Raw genomic sequence first — 25,527 nt, forward strand, 5'->3', positions numbered from 1 at the left:
TATATATTTCCTGATTAAAAATATTGTAATTCTTTACATGCACATATTGTCACCCCCTCTCTGAAGGGTTAGATAAATAACGATATGGTTTTATCGGCCAACACTACTCAGAGACTGTGTTTACTCAAACTGAATACAGGTCTAAAAGAGGACATATAGAGGAATGATGTATCTTTACTCTGCTCAAATCCTCCTTTCAGGGACAGATAAAATAGGGATGCACTCAAGACCACCTTTTCTGAGATCAAACTCATTCAAATTGAATTTAAAGTTGGCTCAGTTCAATTCATTGCTGAGTCTAAACAGAGCCGAGTTCTATTGAGATAAAAGGCCCTATCTTGCACCCTGCACGTTGCTATCTTACACCCATGTTTCTATCTTGGTAGTGGAAAATAGAGCTGCACGACTGACCTTGCGTACTTTGCACCAAAATACCACATACCATCACTTCTTTACCACAGCAAAAAACACCTCACCCACGCAAACACATCACCTCACCCAGAGCCTTTAGCAATCAACTATAAAATAAAAATATACTTACAAAAGTTCACAGTAACTATAATTTATTATTAGTTACATTTATTTATGACATTTATAAGGGTTTATATTTATGTTCAGTATATGGTCAGTTTCCTAAATTGTTTAGGAAATGAAAAGAGAAAAGCACTTCGACTGGTGGCAGGATTTTTATAAATAAGGTCGGATCAAGCATAGTTCAAACAGAAAGCAATGGTATAAAACACACTATAAAAAAACATCTTTACCAGACATCCCAAGTTGCAAAAGTTGATTTCAGGGAGGTTACCCCTAGTCGTTTGTGTTCGTTCTGAATTCCGTGAGATTATATGTGACTCGCGGGCAGAGCCACTACCGAAATGCGGGAGACTCCCGCAGCTTCAGGGAGACTTGGTTTGTCTGCTTTACTGTTATTTAACCAGGAGAGAATCAGGCAAATTGCTCTGCACCCCTCTCTTTTTTGCCGCGAGGAGCTTAATTCAGATCGAGGCTACAAATAAGATAAGTAAGGACCTGTAAAGTTAATTAAATATTGTCAAATATATAATAAGTATAGATTGGGGTTTTGGTGAGCTGTTTTAATGATTTGAAATGAGTTTTTTAAATAAATTTATATTATATATCATTTATATTTTTTGTTTTTTTTATCTATATCAAATTAATTTTAAATTTATGTTTTTATTTTGATTCCCAGATTCTTAATTTATTATTATTAATTTTAACATTTCTTTTCATTCTTATCACTTTTACTATTATTATCCTTTTCTTCATTTTATATTTTATAAATTCTTTACTTTTTTGTGTTAATTTTGTATTGTCTTTTTAAAAATGTCCTATTGTTTTCTTTTAACATATGTATTTTATTCATCTGTATTAAATATCAGATTAAAATTTCTATTTATTTTATGTTATTTATTTATTTTACTATTTTGTTCCTTATTATTTAATTTTTTGTTAAATATTTTAATTCCCTTTTAAACTGTAAATGCTAATCGGAATTGTAAATAAGGGTTGACTGATTGATTTTCAGTATTGCAAACCCAGTTTTTAACATTTTTAACAGTTTTAACAAATTTTAAAGAAAACGTCAAAAATTAAAAATGGCTTGAAAACTAGAGTTTTGTTTGACAAAATCATATAAGGCAAACTTAACAGACTGGTTTCTCTCACACATTGATTCTATAAGAAATAGAAATAAGAATAAAAAATAAAAATAAAACTTTTCTAAGTTTCTTATATAGTGCAACCAACAAGTGCAAACCATAACCAGTCATATTAAGACTATGCTTGAAGTGCAAACAGAGACAGAATTTTTTTTTTAAATACATTACAGAGCTAAGGGATCAGTACAACTGTCTATGAAACAGTCACGTGTAGGATTTACTTACAATATTTATATATGGTTTGTGTCTTGTTGGTCACTCTGTTACAGATTATTGTTTCCACTGGAGCCAAAATGCAGCCAGACTTAAAAAGGAGGTATGCAGACTATGCGACGCATAGGGGTGCTGCACTAAAGGGGGCACCAAATGAAAGCCCCAAATACATTTTCTCTCAGGAAAAACAGCCTTCAGCTTGCTGGTTTTGCGGAGCGCGGTGCGCTAGTAAGGACAGAACGTATCTCCTCCCCCCCTTCCCCAACTGAGGGCGCTGACAGAACATATCTCCTCCTCGAGATCTCATCACACCCCTAATAGATAGATACTTTATTTAGGAAATTTAGGGTTAAGGGTTAAGATTGAATCAAGACAGAATCTTAAGGGAGCCAAAATTGAGTAAAGACACAATCATAAGGGGGTTAGAGTTGAGTCAAGACAGAATCACAAATCTAAGATTTACAGTCATACACAGAATCTGAAGGGGACTAAGATCAAGTTAAGGCTATATGATTATGAATATAAAGAATCCTAAATTAACATCTGTTGGTAGAGAACTTTCTGTCTGTTAAACATAAGCTTATTAGATAGACACCATTTCTCAGAAGAAAAAAAAAGCACCAACCAACACAGCATAAAATGTGCTGTGAAATTCACAGTAACTACCTGGCAGTAATTGACAAGTAATCTCCTGTTAAATAAAATTACTCAAATCCTTTAATATGTATGAATTCTGGCTATGCTTACTAATCTGAATAACTTTTTTGCAGAGTATAGTGGTATAACGGTAGAGTATAGTGGTATAACGGTAGAGTATAGTGGTATAATGGTAGAGTATAGTGGTATAATGGTAGAGTATAGTGGTATAACGGCAGAGTATAGTGGTATAACGGTAGAGTATAGTGGTATAACGGCAGAGTATAGTGGTATAATGATAGAGTATAGTGGTATAACGGTAGAGTATAGTGGTATAATGATAGAGTGTAGTGGTATAACGCTAGAGTATAGTGGTATAACGATAGAGTATAGTGGTATAACGGTAGAGTATAGTGGTATAACGATAGAGTATAGTGGTATAACGGTAGAATATAGTGGTCTAATGGTAGAGTATAGTGGTATAACGGTAGAGTATAGTGGTATAACGGCAGAGTATAGTGGTATAACGGTAGAGTATAGTGGTATAACGGTAGAGTATAGTGGTATAATGGTAGAGTATAGTGGTATAACGATAGAGTATAGTGGTATAACGGTAGAGTATAGTGGTATAATGATAGAGTGTAGTGGTATAACGCTAGAGTATAGTGGTATAACGATAGAGTATAGTGGTATAACGGTAGAGTATAGTGGTATAACGATAGAGTATAGTGGTATAACGGTAGAGTATAGTGGTATAACGGTAGAGTATAGTGGTATAACGGTAGAGTATAGTGGTATAACGGTAGAATATAGTGGTATAACGATAGAGTATAGTGATATAATGACATCAGGTGAGCTACTGTAACTTTGTGTCAATGCGAAGTAAAGTCAGAGGTAAGTTAATTGTTGATAGTAACAACAGGTGTGTTAGCTTCGTAGAGTGTGTTAGTTCAGCTCCTAGCATTCCACAGCAAAAAGACGTCGCATATCCTTATTGCTGTTTTAGTGTTCTGAACGTAGGCTATATGCTTAAAATAAAAAAAAAATCTTTGTTCAGAAAGTATTTTATATTCTTAAACCTAGTTAATTATATTGGAGTAGACGGGAAGATATATTTAAATAATTTTAATAAACAAGATTAATAAAAAAAAACAGAAAACAAAACACTGGTAGTGCAAAAAACTCACAAAACAAGACTAGAATATATTAAACAAAGACTAAGAAAAATGAAAAACATGAAACTCTAAAACATAACTCTTAACATAGAATAACTAGAGCACACAAAGAATACAAAATGAACAAACTTGGCACACTTACTTAACAAAACAACAGACCTGGACTGAAGAAACAGAGATTCAAGGAACACAAACTACAAAACTGGAACAAAACAAGACAAGGAACACAGCAACAAACAGAGGAGCAGGACAGAAAATGAGAAATACAATACACAAAAGGCTAAAGGTGTGACCGTTAGAAATGTTATACATGAACTCTTAACACATGAACAACTTCTGTTGCATTTTTAAATAGGCACCTCACTTCCCAAAATATCTTAATGTTTACGTAAATTACATGAATACGTTTTTTGCATTTTTACGTAAATTACATGAATACGTTTTTTGCAGTGTTGTTGTATGTTATTATAAGAGTAGAGTTTTTTTTGTTTTATTTTATTTTACCCAAGTAATAATAGCTGCTCTGTGGTGATTCCCTTTAGGGTACTACATATGAACGAACGAGTGAAAGGAGAGTAATAATAAAGTATACAGAGAAACAGATACAGAACTACAGTCTGTATTATAGAACTACCAAGTACTCTTATTTGACCAGCAGAGCTGATTACATGCGTATTGGGTTACAAACAATAAGGTGGTCATAATGTTATGCTTGATACTGTATAGTATATCATTTTAATATTAATATATCAATCTTATCTTATGGTGTACATCTTATATCTTTCCTCTTCTAAACTACCAAATATGGTAAGGCTCTGTATTGATCTCATTATAAACTGGCCCCTCCCCTTACTCACTGGTTGTGTATAAATAAAGCATTCAGTCTTTGGGTCAGTACAGCTGGGAGATCCACAGCTAAACTCCATTTAAAGGTAGGTTATCTGATGAATATGACGCAATCTGATTTAATCAATTACTATTCTATTAGACTTTTTAAATGCACTCAGTGCACCCAAAACTCTATGTGTGTTACTACATATATTTGTGTTTAATTGGTGTGCATCTTATGGTATGTTAATTGTTTCTGTTTGGTTGACATGCATAAAGCAAGTAGTAGTGTAAAACTGTAGGTGCTGGTGGCATAAATCTCATTAAGTAATCAGTCTCATAAAATTACTTGCACCTTACAAATATTGTAGTTTTAATTAATATTAAAACTACAATTGTTTTTATAAAGCTATTAATTAAAAAGCCACAATATCAGGATTTAATCAATGACTAAAATTCTGATATTGCTGAATCAGATTCTGAAGGTTTTAAATTGAATTCTTTTATATGGTTATTGGCAGCAACTAGCATTCATGAAATCAACACAGACACCTTGGTGAAAATAAATGGACATTTATTAACACACAAACTAATCTAAACACAAATATTACAAACAGCAGTCAGTATATTTACAATATGAGAGCTAAATGGTTATTTAGCTAAGGGTGTGTGTATGAGGGAGAGAGAGAGAGAGAGAGAGCGTGCGTGTGTGCGTGCGCGTGTGTGCGCGCGCGATAGAGACGGAAGGGGGGTTTTCGCGTATGCGAGTGTGCGCACGTGTTCTCGCGGGTGCGCGCGAGAGGAGCGTGCGTGTGTGCGCGTGCGCGCGGACAAAGGATAAATGGCGCTGAGTTTAAACGTGGAGCATGGCTCCACTGTAACTGAATTCAGCTGTTCTTTGTTCAGGTCTCTTTTGAGTCAGAACAAAGAACTGAAGCTGACTATTTAAAAGGACAGTTTTCAAGCTATTGCTAGATTCAAATTTTTAGAAGAGAGAAATACAGTAGCTGTATTTCAGTGTTAGAAAAGAGAAAGAGATTTGCATGCAGAGAAAAGTAGGTTGGTTTGCTCACAGAATTTAGTTTAGAGAATATAAACAGTTGCAGATTTCATAAATAAAAATACATTTATGTAAAATGTAAAATACAGTAAGTTAAAGATAAAATGTTCTTTATCTAAACTATGCCCAGATGTTTTAAAAGTTCAGTCTTACACAATGGATATGTTAGAAAATATCCATGTTTTCCGTCCTCACTGGATGGAGGGAATTTTCAGCCTTCTTGTAGAAAGGGTTTTGACGACGTCCAGGAAACTCTTCTGGGAATGATTCGTCCTTCTGGTTTTGGGTCCAGGAAATTTGTACACAGTTAAGAGAAGGGTCGGGCCGCTTTTCTTGTCTTTTCCGAGCTGTGTATCTCGTGCAAGCTTGTCTTGAAGAAATAGCCGTGTGGAAACGCTGATCAGACGTTTGGCTAATGTTGTTATCTTGAAGATGTAGGCCTAAAGATGTTTTCTTTGTTCTCTTGGTAGAACAAAGGAGAGGCATTGGTGTTCTTGTCTCTTTGTTGAGGTGTTTACCTGTCTATGGGCAAACTCAAAGAGGCTTTGTTCTTGCCTCAGGAATGCTTTTGTTCCATGTGAAGCCACACCCCTATTTCTTCTTCTGGTGTTGCTTGCATTGGGCATTACTGGTGGTGCTGCCACCTACTGGCTGGCTAGGGTACCTACAAAACAAATATGGTAATACAAGCATTCATTGTGGCTCTTAGCTTTTATTTGACAGGCTTTTCTTATTACTTATCATGTTACTCAGCTTTGATGGTTTGCTTTTACAGAACGTCAGGTCCAACACAGTCCCAGACCTACAGTTTCTTTGGCTCAGCGGTTCAAAGAATCAATCGCCATTCAAATCTTCATTGGAAAGAGGCGGTGTAGAAAGGTAAGGCATCTAATGCAAGAGTTCCCAAACATTTGTAACAAAACTTTCTGTGGCCCCCACAAAAATCTAAACTAATACAGCAGAAAAATCAATAGCCTCTCAGTAGTCTATCAAATGAATTAATATAGGCTTGAACTGCACATTCATAACAAACCCTTTATACATGATGGGTAAAACTCATCCAATGAGATACTGTCCTGAGATTTCAATCAGACTCACAATAATATTAATTTATCTTAATCGTCGTGAGCCTTTCCAGTAATTTGACTGTACTGTCAGACCAATCAACTTGATCTAAAAATATAGGTCACATTAAATTATATACAGTGTATTAGATATGTTTTACTGCGCAAAAGAAAGAATAAAAATGAGCTGTATTTATGAATGTTATTATAAATAGAAATGTGTGGCCAATGCCATTCAGTATTAATAGACTTTATAAAAGATTTCTTTAGAAGTTTCTCAAATGTGATGCTGTGATGTCAATCCAACAGTAAAATACAAAAATATACCAAAGATACAAAAATACAGTTGGTTTGACATTACAAGAACACATCCAAATAAAATATAATATAAAATAAGACATACAGTGTTATATTGTAAAGCTATCTGTATGTCTTATTTTATATTATATTTTATTTTTTTATTCTTCTTGTAAATATTGTTCTCTGCACATTGGTGGGAATCTGCACCCAAGTTTTTCACTCACATGCACACCTGTACTCTGTAACGTGACAATAAAAATCTTGAATCTTGAATCCTGTTAAAGGTTTAGCTTACAGAAATTCAAATAAAGTGAACAAATCTTCATCACTTGTCAGGACCGGTATTTTTTTTTACAGTCCCCAAGGTCTTGCGGTGAGCATGCAAGCACTATGCACTATAATAATTAATCTGTGATGCATTCTACATCTGTGTGTGTGTGTGTGTGTGTGTGTGTGTGAAAACGAATGTTAATCGTTGTGTTTAGTTTTTTTTTGTTCAGTTTCCTCGGTTTTTGCTTTAGTTTGCCTATTTTTTACTTTTATATTTGCTATTTATTTAGCTGGCTCTTTTCTGTGTCTGTTCCTATTCCATTTCTGTGTTTTTACTGCTCTCTCTGGCTGTGTCCAGAAACCCCATAAGTGTCTCCTTTTTCCTACCGATCCTCCTCCTCTCCTCCGTGACCCGGAAACTGATTTCGTGACGCCATCTTGCCGCCTGTCCGAATACCGTAGGAGACGAAAGAAGCCGCTTAAAATCCACCTGTAGTAGACTACCAACGGAGGTTACATCAGTGTATCCTACTCCGGAAGACTTTTAAGGATTTTCCAATGACATCACTGCATCCACGCCCACAGAGCACGCGAAAATGGGGAAGGCAACGCGGCCAAATATACGTCATAAACATATTAATTAACTAGGTTCCTTATCTAATTAAACAGCCAGTAAAGCAGTAATATAATTTATAGTTTAGATAAACTGTATGCTCAGTAAAACTATATTTATGACCCTATGTGTATCATGTTATACATATAAAAACATATTATTTATAATATATATATATATATATATATATATATATATATATATATATATATATATATATATATAATTTTAATTAATTCATTTATTTACTTATTTATTTTAACTTAGGGACTGATGAGGAACTGAATCCCTCATAAGGCTGAGGTCAGACAGGGCTGCCAGAGTCACTGGCCAGAGATGCGGCCAAAAATGCGGCTGGGAGTAAACAGGATTTTATTGGAATATCTGAATTTTTGGCTGTGTGTGATAGTAATGTTCTGAAACGTGCTGAAAGTGAGCGTTGTGATTGGCTCAGTTCATCGGTAGTCAACATCCTATCTAAAAGGGATCAGCTGTCCCATTTCCCCAATTACAGCTCCTTCCCTCCATTCCTCCTCCTCCTCTCCTCTCCTCGATTCCTCCACCTTCTTCCGGGGTAGGAGAGGAGGAGTAGGAAAGGAGGAGTAGGAGAGGAGGAGTAGCAAAAGTTTCTGGATGCAGCCTCTGTGTTTAATTTTCCTCCTCCATGCCTGTGTCATGCCCCACATGGTCCTGTGTTCCTCCCGTATCTCCGCCTTTAGTGTTTTCACCTGTGTTTCATTTGTAGCTCCGCCCCCTCTTCACCTTTGTTCAGGTGTTCCCTGTTTCCTGTCCCCTTCCATATACAACCCCTGGCAAAAAGTATGGAATCACCAGTCTTGGATGAGCACTCCTTCAGACATTTCATTCTGTAAAACAAACTCTGATCAAAAACATGATACAATAATAAGGTCATGCCAAAGTGCAACTTGTTGGCTTTCAGGAACACTCAAAGAAATGAAGAAAAAACATTGTGGAAGTCAGTGAATGTTACTTTTATTGACCAACCACAGGGAAAAAAATATGGAATCACTCAATTCTGAGGAAAAAAGTATGGAATCACTCAAATTGAAGGTAGAAAATAAGGACACACCCAGTCAATTTCCTTTCCCTAAATGGAAACCTGCCTCAGATTAGATCTGCTCGTTAGTCTGCAGTTAAAAACACCTGCAGTCATGACACCTTGGAGGGCTGCTGGACGAATTAGAGTGGCAAGAACCATGGCTCCAACAAGAGAAATGTCTCTTGAAACAAAAGAGAGGATTGTGAAACTTCTTGAAGGTAACTCTTCACGCATGGTTGCTAAAGATGTGGGCTGTTCACAGTCAGCTGTATCCAAGATATGGACCAAATACAAACAGCATGGAATGGTTGTTAAAGCCAAGCGTACTGGTAGACCGAGAAAGACATCAAAGCGTCAAGACAAGCATTTGTCTTGAAAACCGAAAAAGTACAACTAAACAGATGAAGCATAAATGGGAAGAAGCTGGAGCCAATGTATGTGACCGAACCGTAAGAAATCGCCTAAAGGAAATGGGATTTCAATACAGGAAAGCTAAAAGAAAACCATCATTGACACCTAAACATAAAAGAACAAGACTGCAGTGGGCTAAGGAGAGGCAATCATGGACTGTGGATGACTGGATGAAAGTTATCTTCAGTGATGAGTCAAGAATCTGCATTGGAAAAGGTGATGATGCTGGAACTTTTGTTTGGTGGCGTTCCAGTGAGATTTATGAAGAGGCCTGCCTGAAGAAAACAACCAAATTTCCACAGTCCTTGATGATATGGGGCTGCATGTCAGGCAAAGGCACTGGGGAGATGACTGTGGTTAATTCTTCTATCAATGCACAAGTTTACATTGACATTTTGGACAGTTTTCTCATCCCTTCAATTGAACAGATGTTTGGAGATAATGAAATAATTTTCCAAGATGACAATGCATCGTGCCATAGGGCAAAAACAGTGAAGGCATTCCTTGGAGAAAGACACATTCAGTCGATGTCATGGCCTGCAAATAGTCCAGATCTCAACCCAATTGAAAACCTGTGGTGGAAATTGAAAAAAATGGTCCACAAGAAGGCTCCGACCTGCAAAGCTGATCTGGCAACTGCTATCAAAGAGAGTTGGCACCAAATTGATGCAGAATACTGTTTGTCACTCATCAAGTCCATGCCTCAGAGACTGAAAGCCGTTATAAAAGCCAAAGGTGGTGCAACTAAATACTAGTGATGTATTTTGAATCATCTTTTGTTTATCTGTTTTTCATGATTCCACACTTTTTTCCTCAGAATTGAGTGATTCCATATTTTTTTCCCTGTGGTTGGTCAATAAAAGTAACATTCACTGACTTCCACAATGTTTTTTCTTCATTTCTTTGAGTGTTCCTGAAAGCCAACAAGTTGCACTTTGGAATGACCTTATTATTGTATCATGTTTTTGATCAGAGTTTGTTTTACAGAATGAAATGTCTGAAGGAGCGCTCATCCAAGACTGGTGATTCCATACTTTTTGCCAGGGGTTGTATATAGCCCTTTGTTTTCAGTCTTAGTTGTCAGTTCTTGTACGTTGCTAAGTCTGTTAGGTTATTCCTTGTTTCTATGTTTTGGTTTATTTCAGGTTCTTGGTGTGTTTTCTGTTCATCTTGTTGTTAATAAATACATGCCATTGACCTTCGCTCTCTGCATCCTCTCCTTGCCCCTGCTACATCATACAGTTAGCACTTGTATGTCCAAGCAGGTTTTTAAATCCACAAGGCAAGCTATATATGGAAAGAGATGAGCTTATTGATGGATGTACTCTGCATAAACTCAAACTCACCTCATTCTGCTTTGCCTTCAACAACAGGACAACTCTTCCCGGCACCATGAACAAGATCATCGTCTACGAGCATTGTTGGTTCAAGGGCATCAGCAGAGAGTTCACCTCTGATGTCAGCGATTTAGTTGCAGAAAGTTTTGATAACTGCATCTCTTCTGTGAAAGTGATCGGAAATCCGTGGGTGGCGTATGAACATACCAATTATCGTGGACACATTGAGATCTTTGAAGAGGGTGAATATGGCACTGTGTACAGAAATAATGTCATTTCTTCACTACAGTTGGTGTCGGAGGACCTGACTAATCCTCAGATCACCCTTTATGAGCACCCATACTATCAGGGCAGGCAGCTGGTTCTCAGGAATGAGACCAACTTGTGCCATGGCAGTTTCAATGATATTGCATCTTCTCACAAGGTGCAGAGAGGAGCATGGCTCCTCTATGAGCATCTAGATAATACTGGGCAAATAATTGTGGCCAGATTCTCTCAGGATGTGCCTGATTATGGCCACTTCAACTTCCATGACAAGCTTTCCTACCTTGTTCCTCTGAAGCCGGGAAAAACTGGCATATCTGCAGAGGTCCTCTGGGACAAGAAGGAAGAACACGTTCAGTCCGTTGTCATCGACACCATAAGCTCTGTGAATCGTTCATCACAAGAGCGTACCTTCACCACGGAGATGGGTCGAGATTACGAGACGTCTGTCAATGAGAGCTTCAACTTTAGCAACAGTACAGAAATCAGCTGGGGAACATCCTTTAATGTAGATGTAATGGGGCTGTTTGAAGGTGGCCACAACTTATCTTTGAGTAACACCTTCACTGTGGAGTGGGGGAAAAACAACACCAGAACCGAGAAGAAGAGTGTTCGTATCTCCCTGCCGAACACCGTCTCTCCGAACACCAAGCTCACTGTGAATGTGGTGAGGAAGCAAGTGAGTGTAAAGGTTCCGGTCAAGCTGATCATCACCACGGGTTCTCAGTGTAAGGAGGAGTATGGAGAATACAGGTGCCAGTCTGGAGAATCTATCACCACCGAGTACGATGAAGAGAAGATCTAGAACACCAGTAGGTATGATGCACTGCAATCAGATTTGTCATGAATTAGATTGTATTTTACTAGCATGTCCTCACATGCAAAATCCTGTTTTCATGGATTGAAATAATTAATATTTTGATATAATAGTATTATATTATTGATTTATTCATTGTGAGACTGTATCAGTATTCTGTTTTTCACCATTTTTCATTTCCAGTGTCCCTTACTGGTGTGGGGTGTTCACATTCACTGGGCTTCTCGAGGGTACTGAGGCAGGCGAGGATCCTGTGACATGCTGAGACCATCATACTGCTGTTTTCTCTTCTAATCTTCTTCTGATGTGCTTTCATTTTACTTAATGCTATCAGCAAATTAAACCTTTGTGTGTGCTTTGTCTTTTATAACAAAAAAAACAAGCAATAATGAAATAAATCAATATAATAAACAGCAACACATTTTCAGTCTCTTTGATACAAGCTCTTACTCGTGTCCCAACTCTAGCAGTAAAAGGGAAATACCTTAAAATGCTTGATGTGAAATCCTTTTCGACTAAGGATATGCCAGGAAACACCCATTTTATTTCTTGGCCCAAAAGATAAGAACCAGTCCAGCTCAGATCTCTGGGTTATCAGTCTGTCTCATAGTCCAGTCCAGTGGTTCCCAACTGTAGTGGTGGAGCACCCCCTGTCGAGCGTATTTTTGAGGGATCCAGCTCTAAAACACTTCTTTTAGCCAGAATATTAGATGAGTAGCATGAATAGGTGTGTTGGGAACAGGATAAACAATAAAACATGGTCTTCTCCACACATGCTCTGGTTAAAGACCCTCACATATGGCGCCAGATACCCTGCCAGGGTGACACACAGATTTCAGCCCTCTTTAAGTGGGCTTTATTGGTATTAACCCTTTAACAGACTAGCATTTTTCTCTGTATTCTACATGATATTACACGCCTGTATATTTAATATTTCAATTAAAGCATTACATACAACAGTATAATTTTGGATAATAATTGATGCTGAAAATCCTAATTGTAACTATAACTAAAAATCATAAAATTGGTGATTTCCTAAACTTTTAACATTTTAAATTAATATTGTATTAAAAAAAATCAAACAGTTTTCCAATCCTTTCATTTGGTTAGTTTTTGTGTTTATTTTTAAACATGTAGATTTTTTTCCTCTGGTTTCTTCTAAAAACAGATCTTAATTTATTATGTGTTTTAAGAGTAGAGAGTGAAGAAGTGAACAGCTTCTCCAAGTATCCAGAAACTCCAAAACCCTCAAGAGTTTTTAGAATTTAAATAGATCATTTTACTGTACAAAAAAAGGGTTTTGTATCCCCTTCACCTGTAGCCCGTAAATGGATCAAGGTCTGTTAAGGGGATTAAATACCTGTGAAAAGGATGGTATACAGAATGGCAACCCTACAGCAAGAAGTGAGGGGAGTACTGTGGATTTATGCAGAGTACAGTTGTATGCAGGGACCACTTGATGCAGGTGGTCCATTCATTTCTCTTTTTCTTTGTGTGCAGTATCTGCAGGAGTGGTAAATTAAATCTCTCAGCAGAGGGATGGTAATCAGAAGTTCTAGAGTGATCCAGCTCATTTTCACCTCTCAGCATCGGTTGAGGTATAACTTGAAGGTGTAGCCAAACCAAGGGATGGAATAATTGAATATTCAGAATAAAGATGTTCTGCAGTCTGACCAGACTTTTTTCATTGTTTTGTGATGGAAAATCTTGTGAAGTTTTCAACTAGCACCAAAATATACTCATATTCTCACTGGCTTTACATTTTATGCACAAAATCTATACAAACAAGTTCAAGCAAGTTGTTTAATGTTCCCAATAAAAACTTAATGAATTATCATAAAAAAACATTACAAAAACATAAAAAAAAAGTTAAAGTTAAAAAAACATGTCCGTAAAGAAGCACATATCGATGGGTAGCATACCTCGACAGAACACAGGCAGCACTGATGCAGCCCCAGACCATGATGCTACCACCACCTTGCTTTACTCTTTGCAAGTGAGAGTTCTCTTAGTATTCCTCACCAGATCACCGCCACACATGCTGTACACCAGATTTTGGATTCAGATGCATATGAGCTCTATATGAGCAGACCGCCAAAGCTGGTTATCAAACACACGACTTTGGCATCAGCGGCCCAGTGCTCGAACCCCCACTGCTCTAAAACACAGTCATACAGAAGTTAAGAACTAGATATTTGTAACCCTAATTAAACACATGCAATTCAACAAACATGAATATCTATCCAATCAGTTTTATCTTTTATTCTTGAACCTTTATTTTTAAAACGGAAAAAAACGTTGCAGGAATAACACCTGAAGTGCTCGTGCATTTTCACATATTAAAACTTTACTGTACAACTGAATCACATACATAACAATAATATATTTGCTTCCCTCTGCTGGCCTCTGTGTGTAATACACATGGCTTGGTCTAAACTTGCCTTAAAAACTGAGACTAATCTTCACACACAGGCACATTTCGTTTCAGGACCACTGAGAAAAAAAATAGAAAAGTCTGGTGTGTATTTGCGTTCAGCCCCCTGTACTCTGATACCCCTAAATAATAAAATCCAGTGTAACCAGTTTGCCTTCAGAAACACCTAATTAGTAAATATAGTCCAGCTGTGTGTAATTTACTCTTCATATAACTAACAGCATCAGAAAAACCAAGTAACATCAGGTTAAAGTTGTGTCGAAATGTAAGAGCTAGATTATAACAAAAATATCCCAAGTTATGAACATCTCACTGTTTAGACACAAATGCATATCTACCAAGACAAATTTGTAAATTTCCCCATTGTGGGATTAATAAAGGATCATCTCATCTCATCTCATCTCATCTCATCTCATCTCATCTCATCTCATCTCATCTCATCTCATCTCATCTCATCTCATCTCATCTCATCTCATCTCATCTCATCTCATCTCATCTCATCTCATCTCATCTCATCTCATCTCATCTCATCTCATCTCATCTCATCTCATCTCATCTCAAGGCCGTCCACCTAAACCGACAGCCCAGGCATGAAGAGCACTAATTAGAGAAGCTGAAAAGAGACCCACGGTCACGGCAAAGTTCTATGTGTGGTGGAAAACTAACGCCACACATCATCCTAAACACTCCATCCTCACTGTGAAACATGGTGGTGGCAGCATCACACTTTGAGGGAATCTGGTCAGAGTTGATGGGAAGATGGATTGAGCTAAATGCAGGACAATCATGAAAGAAAACCTGTTTGAGGCTGAAAAAGACTGGGAAGGATATTTACTTTCCAGCAAGTCAGTGACCCTAAACATACAGTCAGAGCTTCAGTGGAATGGTTTACAGTGCAAAAGTATTCACACCCCTTAATCTTTTCCACATTTTGTCATTTGACAACCACAAACTTGATAATGATAATTTTTTATTTTATTTTTATCAAATAAAAATCTAAAAAATGTGATGTGCAACAATATTCAACCCCTCTAAAGCCCCTAATAAAATCCAGTGCAATCAACTGCCTTCAGAAGTAACTTAATTTAAACAAAAACAGAAAAAAGCCTGTTAACCAGCCAACATATTTAATAATCTTAAAGTTCTAAAATTCACCACAATACTAAATTATATGTATGTATATGTGCATGTGTATGTATATATATCTATAACATATATGCCCATAGATTGATGAGATATCAAAACTATTCAACAGAACCTGTAGAATAAATACTTCACATATATGTATGTATGTAAATCTGTCTGTCTTTGTCTCTGTTGGTCTGTTTATCTGTTTAGGTTTGTGTAGTTACAACTTCCGGGTTGGGACACCTATATACACGACTTTACACCGAAGTAATAGTATTTTAAGTTCATTATTCATTGAAACGGCTAGTTCTAGGTTACTAAACATGTCTAAGAAAGATTCTGAGAAGAAGTCCAGCCGAACGCTAAGTAGTAAAGTGGCTAACATGGCGGCAGCTGCTAATGCCGAAGACTTCGGTATGATATTGGAGGCAGAGATGGAAAAACAACGCGAACATTTGAAACTGGACATGATGTCTCTAATTAATACATCGCTGGCACCTATCCAGGCATCTATAGCGAGTTTCCAAGAGACGGCGGATAAACTGGAAAAGAGGGTCGCCGCGGTGGAGTCCACAGCAGGTGACAACTTTGATGCGCTGTTCAAGGCTGAGCAAGATATTACTGAATTGAAAAAGCTAAACGCTACACTGATGGATCGTATTGATGACCTGGAGAACCAGTCTAGGAGGGTGAATCTTCGCATCATTAACATGCCTGAAGGTAGCAAAAAGAAAGCAGACAACATGGTCACGTTCGTCTCAACTCTCTTGAAGAATTACATGGGAGACACCCTCCCTTCACTACCCAGATTGGAACGAGCCCACCGGATTTCGCTACGGAGACCTAAAAAAGGCAAGCCGAGTCCGAGACCCATAATCGTCGCTTTCCACAGCTGTCAAGACCGCGAGCGAGTTCTGAAATGGGCAAGGCAGAACGAAATTATCTATGAGGAACACACCCTGAGATTTTACCCCGATCTCAGCACTCATCTCTCAAGGAAGCGCGCAGCCTTCAAGAACGTCAAAGCGGCCCTTTACAAGAAAGGAATTCAGTTGAACCTACTCTACCCTGCCTGCCTCCGTGTTAATTACGGCAAGGAAACACTACTGTTCGAGACTCCTGCGGAGGCTGAGACATTCTACTCTCAAAGGGTTGAGGGAAACCCAGATATCCGGGCTGAGTCGGAGGAACAGGAGTAATTACGCAACATATCCAGCACTGGGTAAAGTAACCTAAGCGCATTTGATGTTGGGGGGAGAAAAAATAAAAAAACAGCTGTGTACTGTTAAATCAGGCTTCGGTGACTGTTCTTGGTTCGCTATCTGTAAGCCTGAGTTTTCACTCTTTCATTCAACTGTGAACAAATACTTTAGGTTATAGGTTGATTCCCCCTTTTTTTTTAATTTTTTTATTTCTTTATGTCTTAATTCAGGAGTTCTCTCAAGAGTGAGGTTATTGAACGAAAGTTTTTGGAAGTATCAGAAGAGGGACGAATCCTGCGTGCTGCTATTTTAGCAGAGTTAGCAGGGATAGCACTTTTTGGGGATGAATGGGTAGACTGGACCCTTTATACTTGTATTCTTGTGGACTGTAAGCTTTTTGTTTCTTACTGTGTACCACTAGCTTCAATGGTGTTAGGTATGACTGACGTTTTGCACGTTAAGGGATACAGGATATAATTATTTGCAATGTGTTCAATGTGTGGATATGGCTAATAATAATTCAGATTTTACGCTGGCTCAGCCGTGAGGTTTACATCCTGGAACGTTAAAGGACTCAATGGCCCTGTAAAGAGAGGTAGGATACTCTCTCATATTAAAAATCTGAAAACAGATATTGCTTTTCTTCAGGAAACGCATTTAAGCCATTCAGACCAACTGCGCTTAAAGAAACACTGGGTGGGCCAAGTGTTCCACTCTAGTTTTAACAGTAAATCAAGGGGTACAGCAATAATAATGCATAAAAAAATCCAGTTTATTACTTCCAGCTTCATCTCTGACCCACAAGGCCGGTATGTCATAGTATCAGGGACTCTGTATCAGACCCCTGTATTAATGGTAAATATCTATGCCCCCAATTGGGACGATGTGGGATTTGTGCAAAGAGTGGTTTCTCAGCTGCCAGACCTTGACACAAACCTGTTGATTTTGGGGGGAGATTTTAATTGCGCAATGGATCCTAATTTAGACCAGTCTAACCCCAAAGCGCTAAGCCTCTCCAAAATGGCTGCTGGGTTTTCAGAATTTTCCAGTCATGCTGCATGTGTGGATCCATGGCGACATTTAAACCCACATACTAAGACGTTCTCTTTCTTTTCAAATGTGCATCACACTTATTCAGGATCGATTATTTTTTTATTGACCGAAGACTCTTGAATTCAGTAGAGACAGTAGAATATTTAGCCATTGTAGAATCAGACCACGCTCCCATAGTAATGAATCTCATTTTTCGCCAAAACTACAGCTATCGTCCTCAGTGGCGTTTTAATACCACACTACTGTCAGATAACACATTCTGCACTTCGATTGAAATAGCCATCAATAGATTTCTGGAAACTAATAGAGCTGATGATGTGTCCCCATCACTGTTATGGGAAACCCTTAAGGCTTACGTTAGAGGAGAAATAATAGCATATTCTTCTTATATTAATAAGGAAAGAAAGAAACAAAAACAACAGTTGACTGAAGCCATATTTGAATTAGATAAGAAAAACTCCACATCCCCAAGCGCATCACTTCATAAGGAAAGAATATCCTTGCAAACACAATACAACTTAATATCTACATCTGAAACAGAAAGACTTATTATGAGATCGCGAGGGTTATATTATGAGCAGGGAGAAAAATCAGGACGTCTCTTGGCACATCAACTTAAGTCTAAGTCGGCTGCACAGATTATATTAGAAATTGAAGATGAAATGGGAAGGACCACAACAGACCCCTTAATAATAAATAATATTTTTAAAGATTTTTACTCTGATTTGTATAGTTCAGAATCTTTAAAGTCCCTACCTTGTCTTCTAATCAGAGAGAATGTCTGGATGAACCAATTGAACTGGGGGAAGTCAGCTTTGCCATCTCGGCCATGCAAAACGGCAAGTCTCCAGGGCCGGATGGCTTCCAGATCGATTTTTATAAAAAATTCTCTAAACATCTAGCCCCGCTGCTGTTAGACATGTTTGTTCACGCACTGTCAGAGGGCAAATTACCCGACTTTCTTAATGAAGCAACCATAACTCTTCTGTTAAAGCCAGGCAAGGATGCATCTAAGTGTGGGTCATACCGACCAATATCTCTTTTAAACACAGATATTAAAATCCTCTCCAAATTACTAGCTACACGTTTGGAAAAATCACTGCCACATATCGTTTCACCTGACCAAACAGGTTTTATTAAAAATAGACATTTATTTTCAAACATAAGACGTCTCTTGAATGTGCTATATGGCCCCTCATCAACCAATGTTCCAGAAATTGTGGTGTCTTTAGATGCCTTAAAAGCATTTGACCGTGTGGAAATGGACTTCCTCTTTTATGTCCTAAAGAAATTTGGTTTTGGTGAGACGTTTGTCAAGTGGATGCAACTACTTTATTCTTCCCCCCAAGCTTCAGTTATTACGAATAATATCCGCTCCCAAAATTTTCCTCTGTATAGAGGCACCAGACAGGGCTGCCCATTGAGCCCTTTACTATTCACACTGGTTATAGAACCACTAGCCTTGTCTCTTAAATCAACACCCTCAATAAGAGGTATCAGAAGATGGGGATTGGAATCAAAGTTGTCATTGTATGCAGATGATTTATTGCTTTACATATCAGATCCATTGAACTCCATTAATACAGTTATTTCAGTGTTGCATAATTTTGGTCAGATCTCAGGGTATAAACTTAATCTAACAAAAAGTGAATGCTTACCCATAAACAAACTAGCTATGCAAATTCCAGACCATGCTCTACCATTTCATATTTCTAGGTCAGGATTTAAGTATTTGGGTATCTACATAACACCTTCATTTAATAATCTCTTTGATGCAAATCTAACACCACTCATGTCTAAGTTGGACTCAGATTTGCAAAGATGGGATGTTCTACATTTAACCGTGGCAGGCAGAGTAAACTGCATTAAAATGAATGTTTTACCGAAATTTTTATTTTTATTTCAGAGCCTTCCTATTTTCTTGACAAAGTCTTTTTTCAGTAAACTTGACAAACTCATATCTAGATTCATATGGAAAGGTCAAAACCCTAGGATTAAGAAGGAGTTCTTACAACAATCAAAGGTGGAAGGAGGGCTGGCTCTGCCAAACTTCAGAGTTTACTATTGGGCAGCGAATTTCCACAAAATAGCATATTGGATTCAATCCGTAGATACAGATTGGTGTGAAATGGAGTACATGTCATGCATATCATCCTCTCTTCTTGCGCTGGTCCATCCAGACTTCCATTGAAGATTTCCAGGTTTACTTCCAACCCTGTGGTAATATCTACATTAAGAATATGGGCTCAGTTCAGAAAGCAGCACGGCTTGAGGGATACTCTTTTGACTTATACTCCATTATGTAACAATCATAATTTCCTACCAGCCAACCTTGACCACACATTTGTCACATGGCATAGGAAAGGAATTAAGAGGTTTAGTGATCTGTATATTAATGGATTATTTTCCGGTTTTGAGGATTTGTGTGCCAAATGTGAGCTTCAGCAAAAGGATCTGTTTCGCTATTTTCAAGCTCGCCAATTTGCTAGAAATCACAGCCCACAATTTCCCTTTCTTCCAAGTGAGTCACTCCTGGACTTAATCTTGAAGGCTCCTGTTTTTATGAGGGGTTTTACTACACACTGTTACGCAATCATCATGAAAACGGACATTGTCAACCGAGACAAGATAAAAAATCACTGGGAGAACGAACTTGGAACTGAAATCTCAGTAGACGCTTTAAAAAGAGTAAACAGTAGCACGTCTTGTGCAAGACTAAACCTCATTCAGTTTAAAGTTGTCCATCGCTTGCAATGGAGTAGAGCAAGGATTGCTTCCATTTACCCAAATATTGATAGCAAGTGTGTCAGATGTCATACTAATGTAGCAGATTTGACTCACATGTTTTGGTCCTGCCATCTGTTAACAGGCTATTGGTCTGATATATTTGAGGTACTGTCAGAGGTCTTTGGAGTCGCTTTACAGCCATGTGCAATGATGGCACTATTTGGGGCACCAAACAAAGAAGAAAATTTAACTAGGAACCAACAGAATATTATAGCATTTGTTTCTCTGCTGGCACGAAGGCGAATTTTACTTAATTGGAAGTCAAGTGCGCCACCTACTGTCGATCGGTTTTTTGAGTGCGAAAAAAAAAAAAAAAAAGAAAAATCTTTTGTAAACATAATGACAATGTACTGTTTGTATATCTGATTTTTCAATAAAAAGATCTATAAAAAAAAAGGTTTGTGTAGTTACATTCCACTGACTGACATACATCCATAAGCACACACACACACACACACACACTTGCATGAACACACTTGAACGCACAAACACGGCATACACACCCAATCATCCATCACTTTCTATTTGGTATGGAGTTTTCCGCTCTTTTTGTATTACTGTTATCTGTACTATTATTTATTTTACATTTTATCTTCTTGTAATAAAAATAAAGTTGTCCTCCGAAAAAAGGGGGTGGTGGCGGGCCAAAAATAAGTCACTTAATTAGTTAGTAGAGTCCAGCTGTGTGTAATTTAGTCTCAGTTGAAATATACCTGTTCTCTGAAGGTGGTTTGTTAGAGAACACTAGTAAACAAACAGCATAATAAAGACCAAGGAACTCACCAGACAGATCAGAGATAAAGTTGTGCAGAAGTTTAAAGCAGGGTTAGGTTATAAAAACATATCCCAAGCTTTAAGCATCCCAAGTAGCACTGTTCAATCCATCATTCAAAAATAGAAAAAGTATTTGTAAAAAAAAAAAAAAACTGTAAACCTACCAAGTCATGGCCATTCAAGGAGCCAAGAGGCCCATGATCACTCTGGAGGAGCTGCAGAGATCCACAACTTAGGTGGGAGAATCTGTACAGGACAACTTTCATAAGTCATGCGCTCCACAAATATGGCATTTATAGAAGAGTGTCAAGAAGAAAACTATTGTTAAAAGAACCATATGAATTGATGTTTGCAGTTGCAGCAAACATGTGGGAGAAGGTTCTGTGGTCAGATGAGACCAATGTTGAACTTTTGGGCCTAAATTCAAAGCACTTAATGGGGTGGAAAACAAACACCACACATCACCCTGAATACACCATTCCCACTGTGAAACATGGTGGTGGCAGCATCACGCTTTGAGGGAATCTGGTCAGAGTTCATGGGAAGATGGATGGAGAAAAATACAAGTCAGTCCTGGAAGAAAACCTGTTGGAGGCTGAAAAAGACTTGAGACTGGGAAGGAGATTCACCTTCCAGCAAGACAATGACCCTAAACATACAGCCAGAGCTACAGTAAGATGGTTTAGATCAAGAATATTTTTGTGTATTAGAATGATCCAGTCAAAGCCCAGACCTAAATCCCATGAGCTTCTGTGGCAAGCAGGGGCGGATTTAACCACCATGCACACCACGCAATTGCTTAGGGCCCCAGGGACCAGGGGGCCCCCTGCTGGCAAAAAAAAACAACAACAAAAAAAACGGAACACATTATTTCTTTTTTGTTTTACACCGAAGAGACACTGTACATGCAAGTTAAGCTAGGCAAGGTAGACTTAGGATAGCTCCGGCACAACCATTAAATGGTTTTGTCCCAGCAGTGCCCAAAAAAGAAAGAAAATTAAGGAAAGGAAGTCCAGCTCAGAAAGCTTCACAAAGCTCACCAGTTTTTTTGTAGCAGCAAGAAATGAAAAGTCTGATGAGGTACCTGAGACAGCTACGTTGTCAGAGTCAATATTGCATTTTGCTATACAAGAGATGTCACGACCTCGCTCTGTTTCCCGGTATTTCCAGCGATATACTGAACTGCTCAACAAACTGCTCATAGGTACAGGATTGTATGTTAGACCATACAGCAGTAGCCCAATCCAGAGCTTTACCAGTCATACAGAAAACTACAAACGCAATACGAGAACTATCAGAGCTAGGGAGAGAATTACTGAAATAGATGGAACACTGCAACAAAAAACCCTTGCACAAATTAGGAGAGCCATCAAACTTGTCAGGTTTACTCACAGGAAAAACGTGACTAGTAACATTCTGAGCTAAAGCAGGGCTGGGAGCAGACTGAACAGCAGAAGCACCCAAAGTTTGTAGCTGAGAAGATAACTGCTTCATACTCTCAATCACCTGGGCTAGCTGGTCCTGCTGATCTCCCTGACGCTGAGCCATAGCAGTAACAGACTGAGAAAATCCCTCAAAAAGCTGCTGGTGTTGTAGTAGCGTCTTATTCTGATCGCTAACCGCGTTTTTAAGAGCCTCGAAATCCGCCGTCTGCATTGCGGCGAGGTATTCTGTAACGCCACAGACGGGAGTCAGACGCTCGCGGTAAAAACAAAACGAGGCTTTATTAAAAAGCACGTAAGCAGATAGCGTAGTCGGATAACAGGCGTGGGTCAAAACCAGAAAAACAACAGACCAAAAACATCAGAGCCGAATCACAAACCGAAAACGAAACCATTAAACAGAAGCAGAGTTCAATAAACCAGAAAATCACAAAACAAACAGAACAAAAGGATAAGGCAGAGACGTAGTCGAAACGAACAAAACAAGGGTCATACACGGGTAAAATAGGTAGAAGATAAACGCTCAGTATATCGCAGGAAATACAGGGAAACAGAGCGAGGTCGTGACAAGAGAACCCATTTGATCAGGGCCCCCGGAAAAAAAACATTGCTTGGGACCCCAGAACTTTCAAATCCGCACCTGGTGGCAAGACATGAAAATTGATGTTTACAGATGCTCTCCATTAAATCTGGCTGAGCTTAAGCTGTTTTGCAAAGAAGAATGGGGAAAAACAAAAAATAAGCAGCTGTAATTAAAAAAAAAAAATTATCCTCCAAAGTTTTGACTTTTGACTTTTATTCGAAAAACATTTGAAAACTATGCATTTCACGCTTACTGGCTACTTGGTGTTGGTCTATTACATACAATCCCAGTAAAATACATTTCAGGTTTGTGGGTGTAATGTGTAAAACTGTGGAAAAGTTCACATGGTATAAATACTTCTACAAGACACTGTAAAAGCTGTAATTGTTATTCATTTAAATGTACAGTGTGGTGTTCTGGTGAGTCCTGCAGGGGTCTCCAGCTACTTTATGTTGCTGTGAGACATTGGGCTCCTCCGAGTTTTGTTTTCTGTTTTGTTGCATCATGTCTTCTTTATTCACTCTGCAGTGTGGAATGTGTGGAATGTGTGGTATGTGTCTCAGCCAGTTTGGAGTTTTGTGGTTATTGTTATTGGATCTCCAGTAGGAGTGTGACGCCCTTTGTATAATCCCAGTGGCTTTCTTAAACACAACTACCAGGTTAGGCAGCTGGATGGATGTACGTATGAGTTATTAATAAAACGCATTTCTATTGGTTAAAAAGGCTTCCTTTGCACATATGACATAAAATTAATGTTCCCCTGCATATTCTTTTCTCTAGTATGGGATTTTCTTTGTTTTATATGCAAGGACCTGTACATGTTTTTACCCTAAACATCCTTTATTTTTTAAAACATAAACTTTATATAATATTGACTAAACTCTCTTAAACAAATAGATTTAAATATGTAATGTAAATGACTGTCATAGCAATATCCAGTTTCGATTATTTAGATATACATTTTCTGGGAATATGTGTGAATATGTCTTTAACTTAATTTTTATGCTAACTGAGTTTTTTTTTTGCAAAATAAAAAGGAGAATAAAAAGCAGAATACTACCTCAAAATGATCTGAGAAAGAGGCTAAACATCTACAACAGCTATGTGTCTATTTAATACAAAAACACAATTTGCTAAAATCTGAGAACTGCCCTCTAAATGTTTTAAATGAAGAGACCAGTCACTGGTGGAAATATGAAAGGGAGTTCTTGTACACTCAGCCTGGCGAAAATCATGTTTTTCTGAATTATTGAGCTAAAAACACTAAAAATGTTTTGTCAGGTTTTTCTCAGAATCAATCACTGTAAAAAGGAGGGAAAAAATAATATAAAATAAATACAATGTAATGTGTGACAGTTGTCAGTAAATGCTTCCCTTCTTAAATCCCATCTTCTTATTATAATCATGAAAAATGCATCCCGTTTAAATCAACAAAAAATATTTTTATATTTACAACTAAATTTATTCAGTAAATACATATTGATCCTATATGAGAAATCAATAAACACAATACCAAATTCTAAAGACTGGGATTTGCTTAAACACAAGATCAAAGGTGAATTAATTACTTACTGATATGGTTTATATAACATAAAGACACTCATCCTGCATCAGTAAAATGTTTTTTTCCTTTATTCATGACTGGAATTAATTGTATTTAAGGTAATTTAACATCACAATAACCAAAGTAAAGGCAGTGAAATATCTCTGCTCCTGACGGGGGGATGCATCTTGCGCACTACACCTGCTCAAAATAATCAGATGCTCCAAGGAGGCGAAAGCTGCACTCAGTTCAGAAGTTATTATGGATAATCTGCCGTTTTGGGCATGTTTATGAAAAGATGTATAGTAGAAAAATAAAGAACATCCAGTTTTCAATTTTGAATGAACTGTTTTATTTAATTTAGACCTTCCTAAACAAACGCTTGATCAAAATATGATCAAAAATCTGAATTATCTTAATATTTGCATCTCATATTTAAGTGTTTTAAGCAGGGCTGGTATATTTTTTATTATTACATGGCAACGTATATCAGCTATTAATTGTTCATTACAGGAAGCTTTGTAGTTAGTTATGAATGTGATTTATTTCGATAAATTAATCACTGAGCATGTAATTAAATAGATTATTTTGTAACGCTTGACAGCACTTGGTCTTCACTCTCTTTTTATCTGTGTCACAGTGACACAAGGCCTCGGAGGATGTTTGTACTTTTTCAGGAATCAGGAAGGTCAGGGTGTTTTCAGCAGCAGCGAGAGCAGTGAGGAGAACGTGAATTGTAGGGAACCTCTCCTCAGACAGCCAGCACATGACCAGAAGAGTTTTTTACTGCAGTGATGAGAATAACAGCTGATTTGTAAGTACTTTCTAATGAAACTTTCTATAAGGAATAAGTG

The 25,527-nt window shown here is 37.8% G+C and overlaps 2 protein-coding genes across 2 annotated transcripts in view; one reads left to right on the forward strand and one right to left on the reverse strand.

Annotated features, from left to right (window-relative positions):
• Nucleotides 1–25,527, reverse strand: part of LOC111196209 (NACHT, LRR and PYD domains-containing protein 12) — a 280,945-nt gene that overhangs the window by 65,230 nt on the left and 190,188 nt on the right. The gene's annotated exons all lie outside the window — the stretch shown is intronic.
• On the forward strand, nucleotides 10,694–11,720 carry LOC125785897 (epidermal differentiation-specific protein-like). Its single transcript, XM_049470102.1, has one exon. The coding sequence runs from the start codon at nucleotides 10,702–10,704 to the stop codon at nucleotides 11,713–11,715; it is 1,014 nt and encodes a 337-aa protein (XP_049326059.1). The 5' UTR covers nucleotides 10,694–10,701; the 3' UTR covers nucleotides 11,716–11,720.

This window comes from Astyanax mexicanus, chromosome 21 (genome assembly GCF_023375975.1).
Source record: "Astyanax mexicanus isolate ESR-SI-001 chromosome 21, AstMex3_surface, whole genome shotgun sequence".
NCBI classification, from domain to species: domain Eukaryota; kingdom Metazoa; phylum Chordata; class Actinopteri; order Characiformes; family Acestrorhamphidae; genus Astyanax; species Astyanax mexicanus.

Excerpts from the sequence above, each read along its gene's own strand:
- LOC125785897 (XM_049470102.1), top strand. The coding sequence starts at position 10,702 with ATGAACAAGATCATCGTCTACGAGCATTGTTGGTTCAAGGGCATCAGC.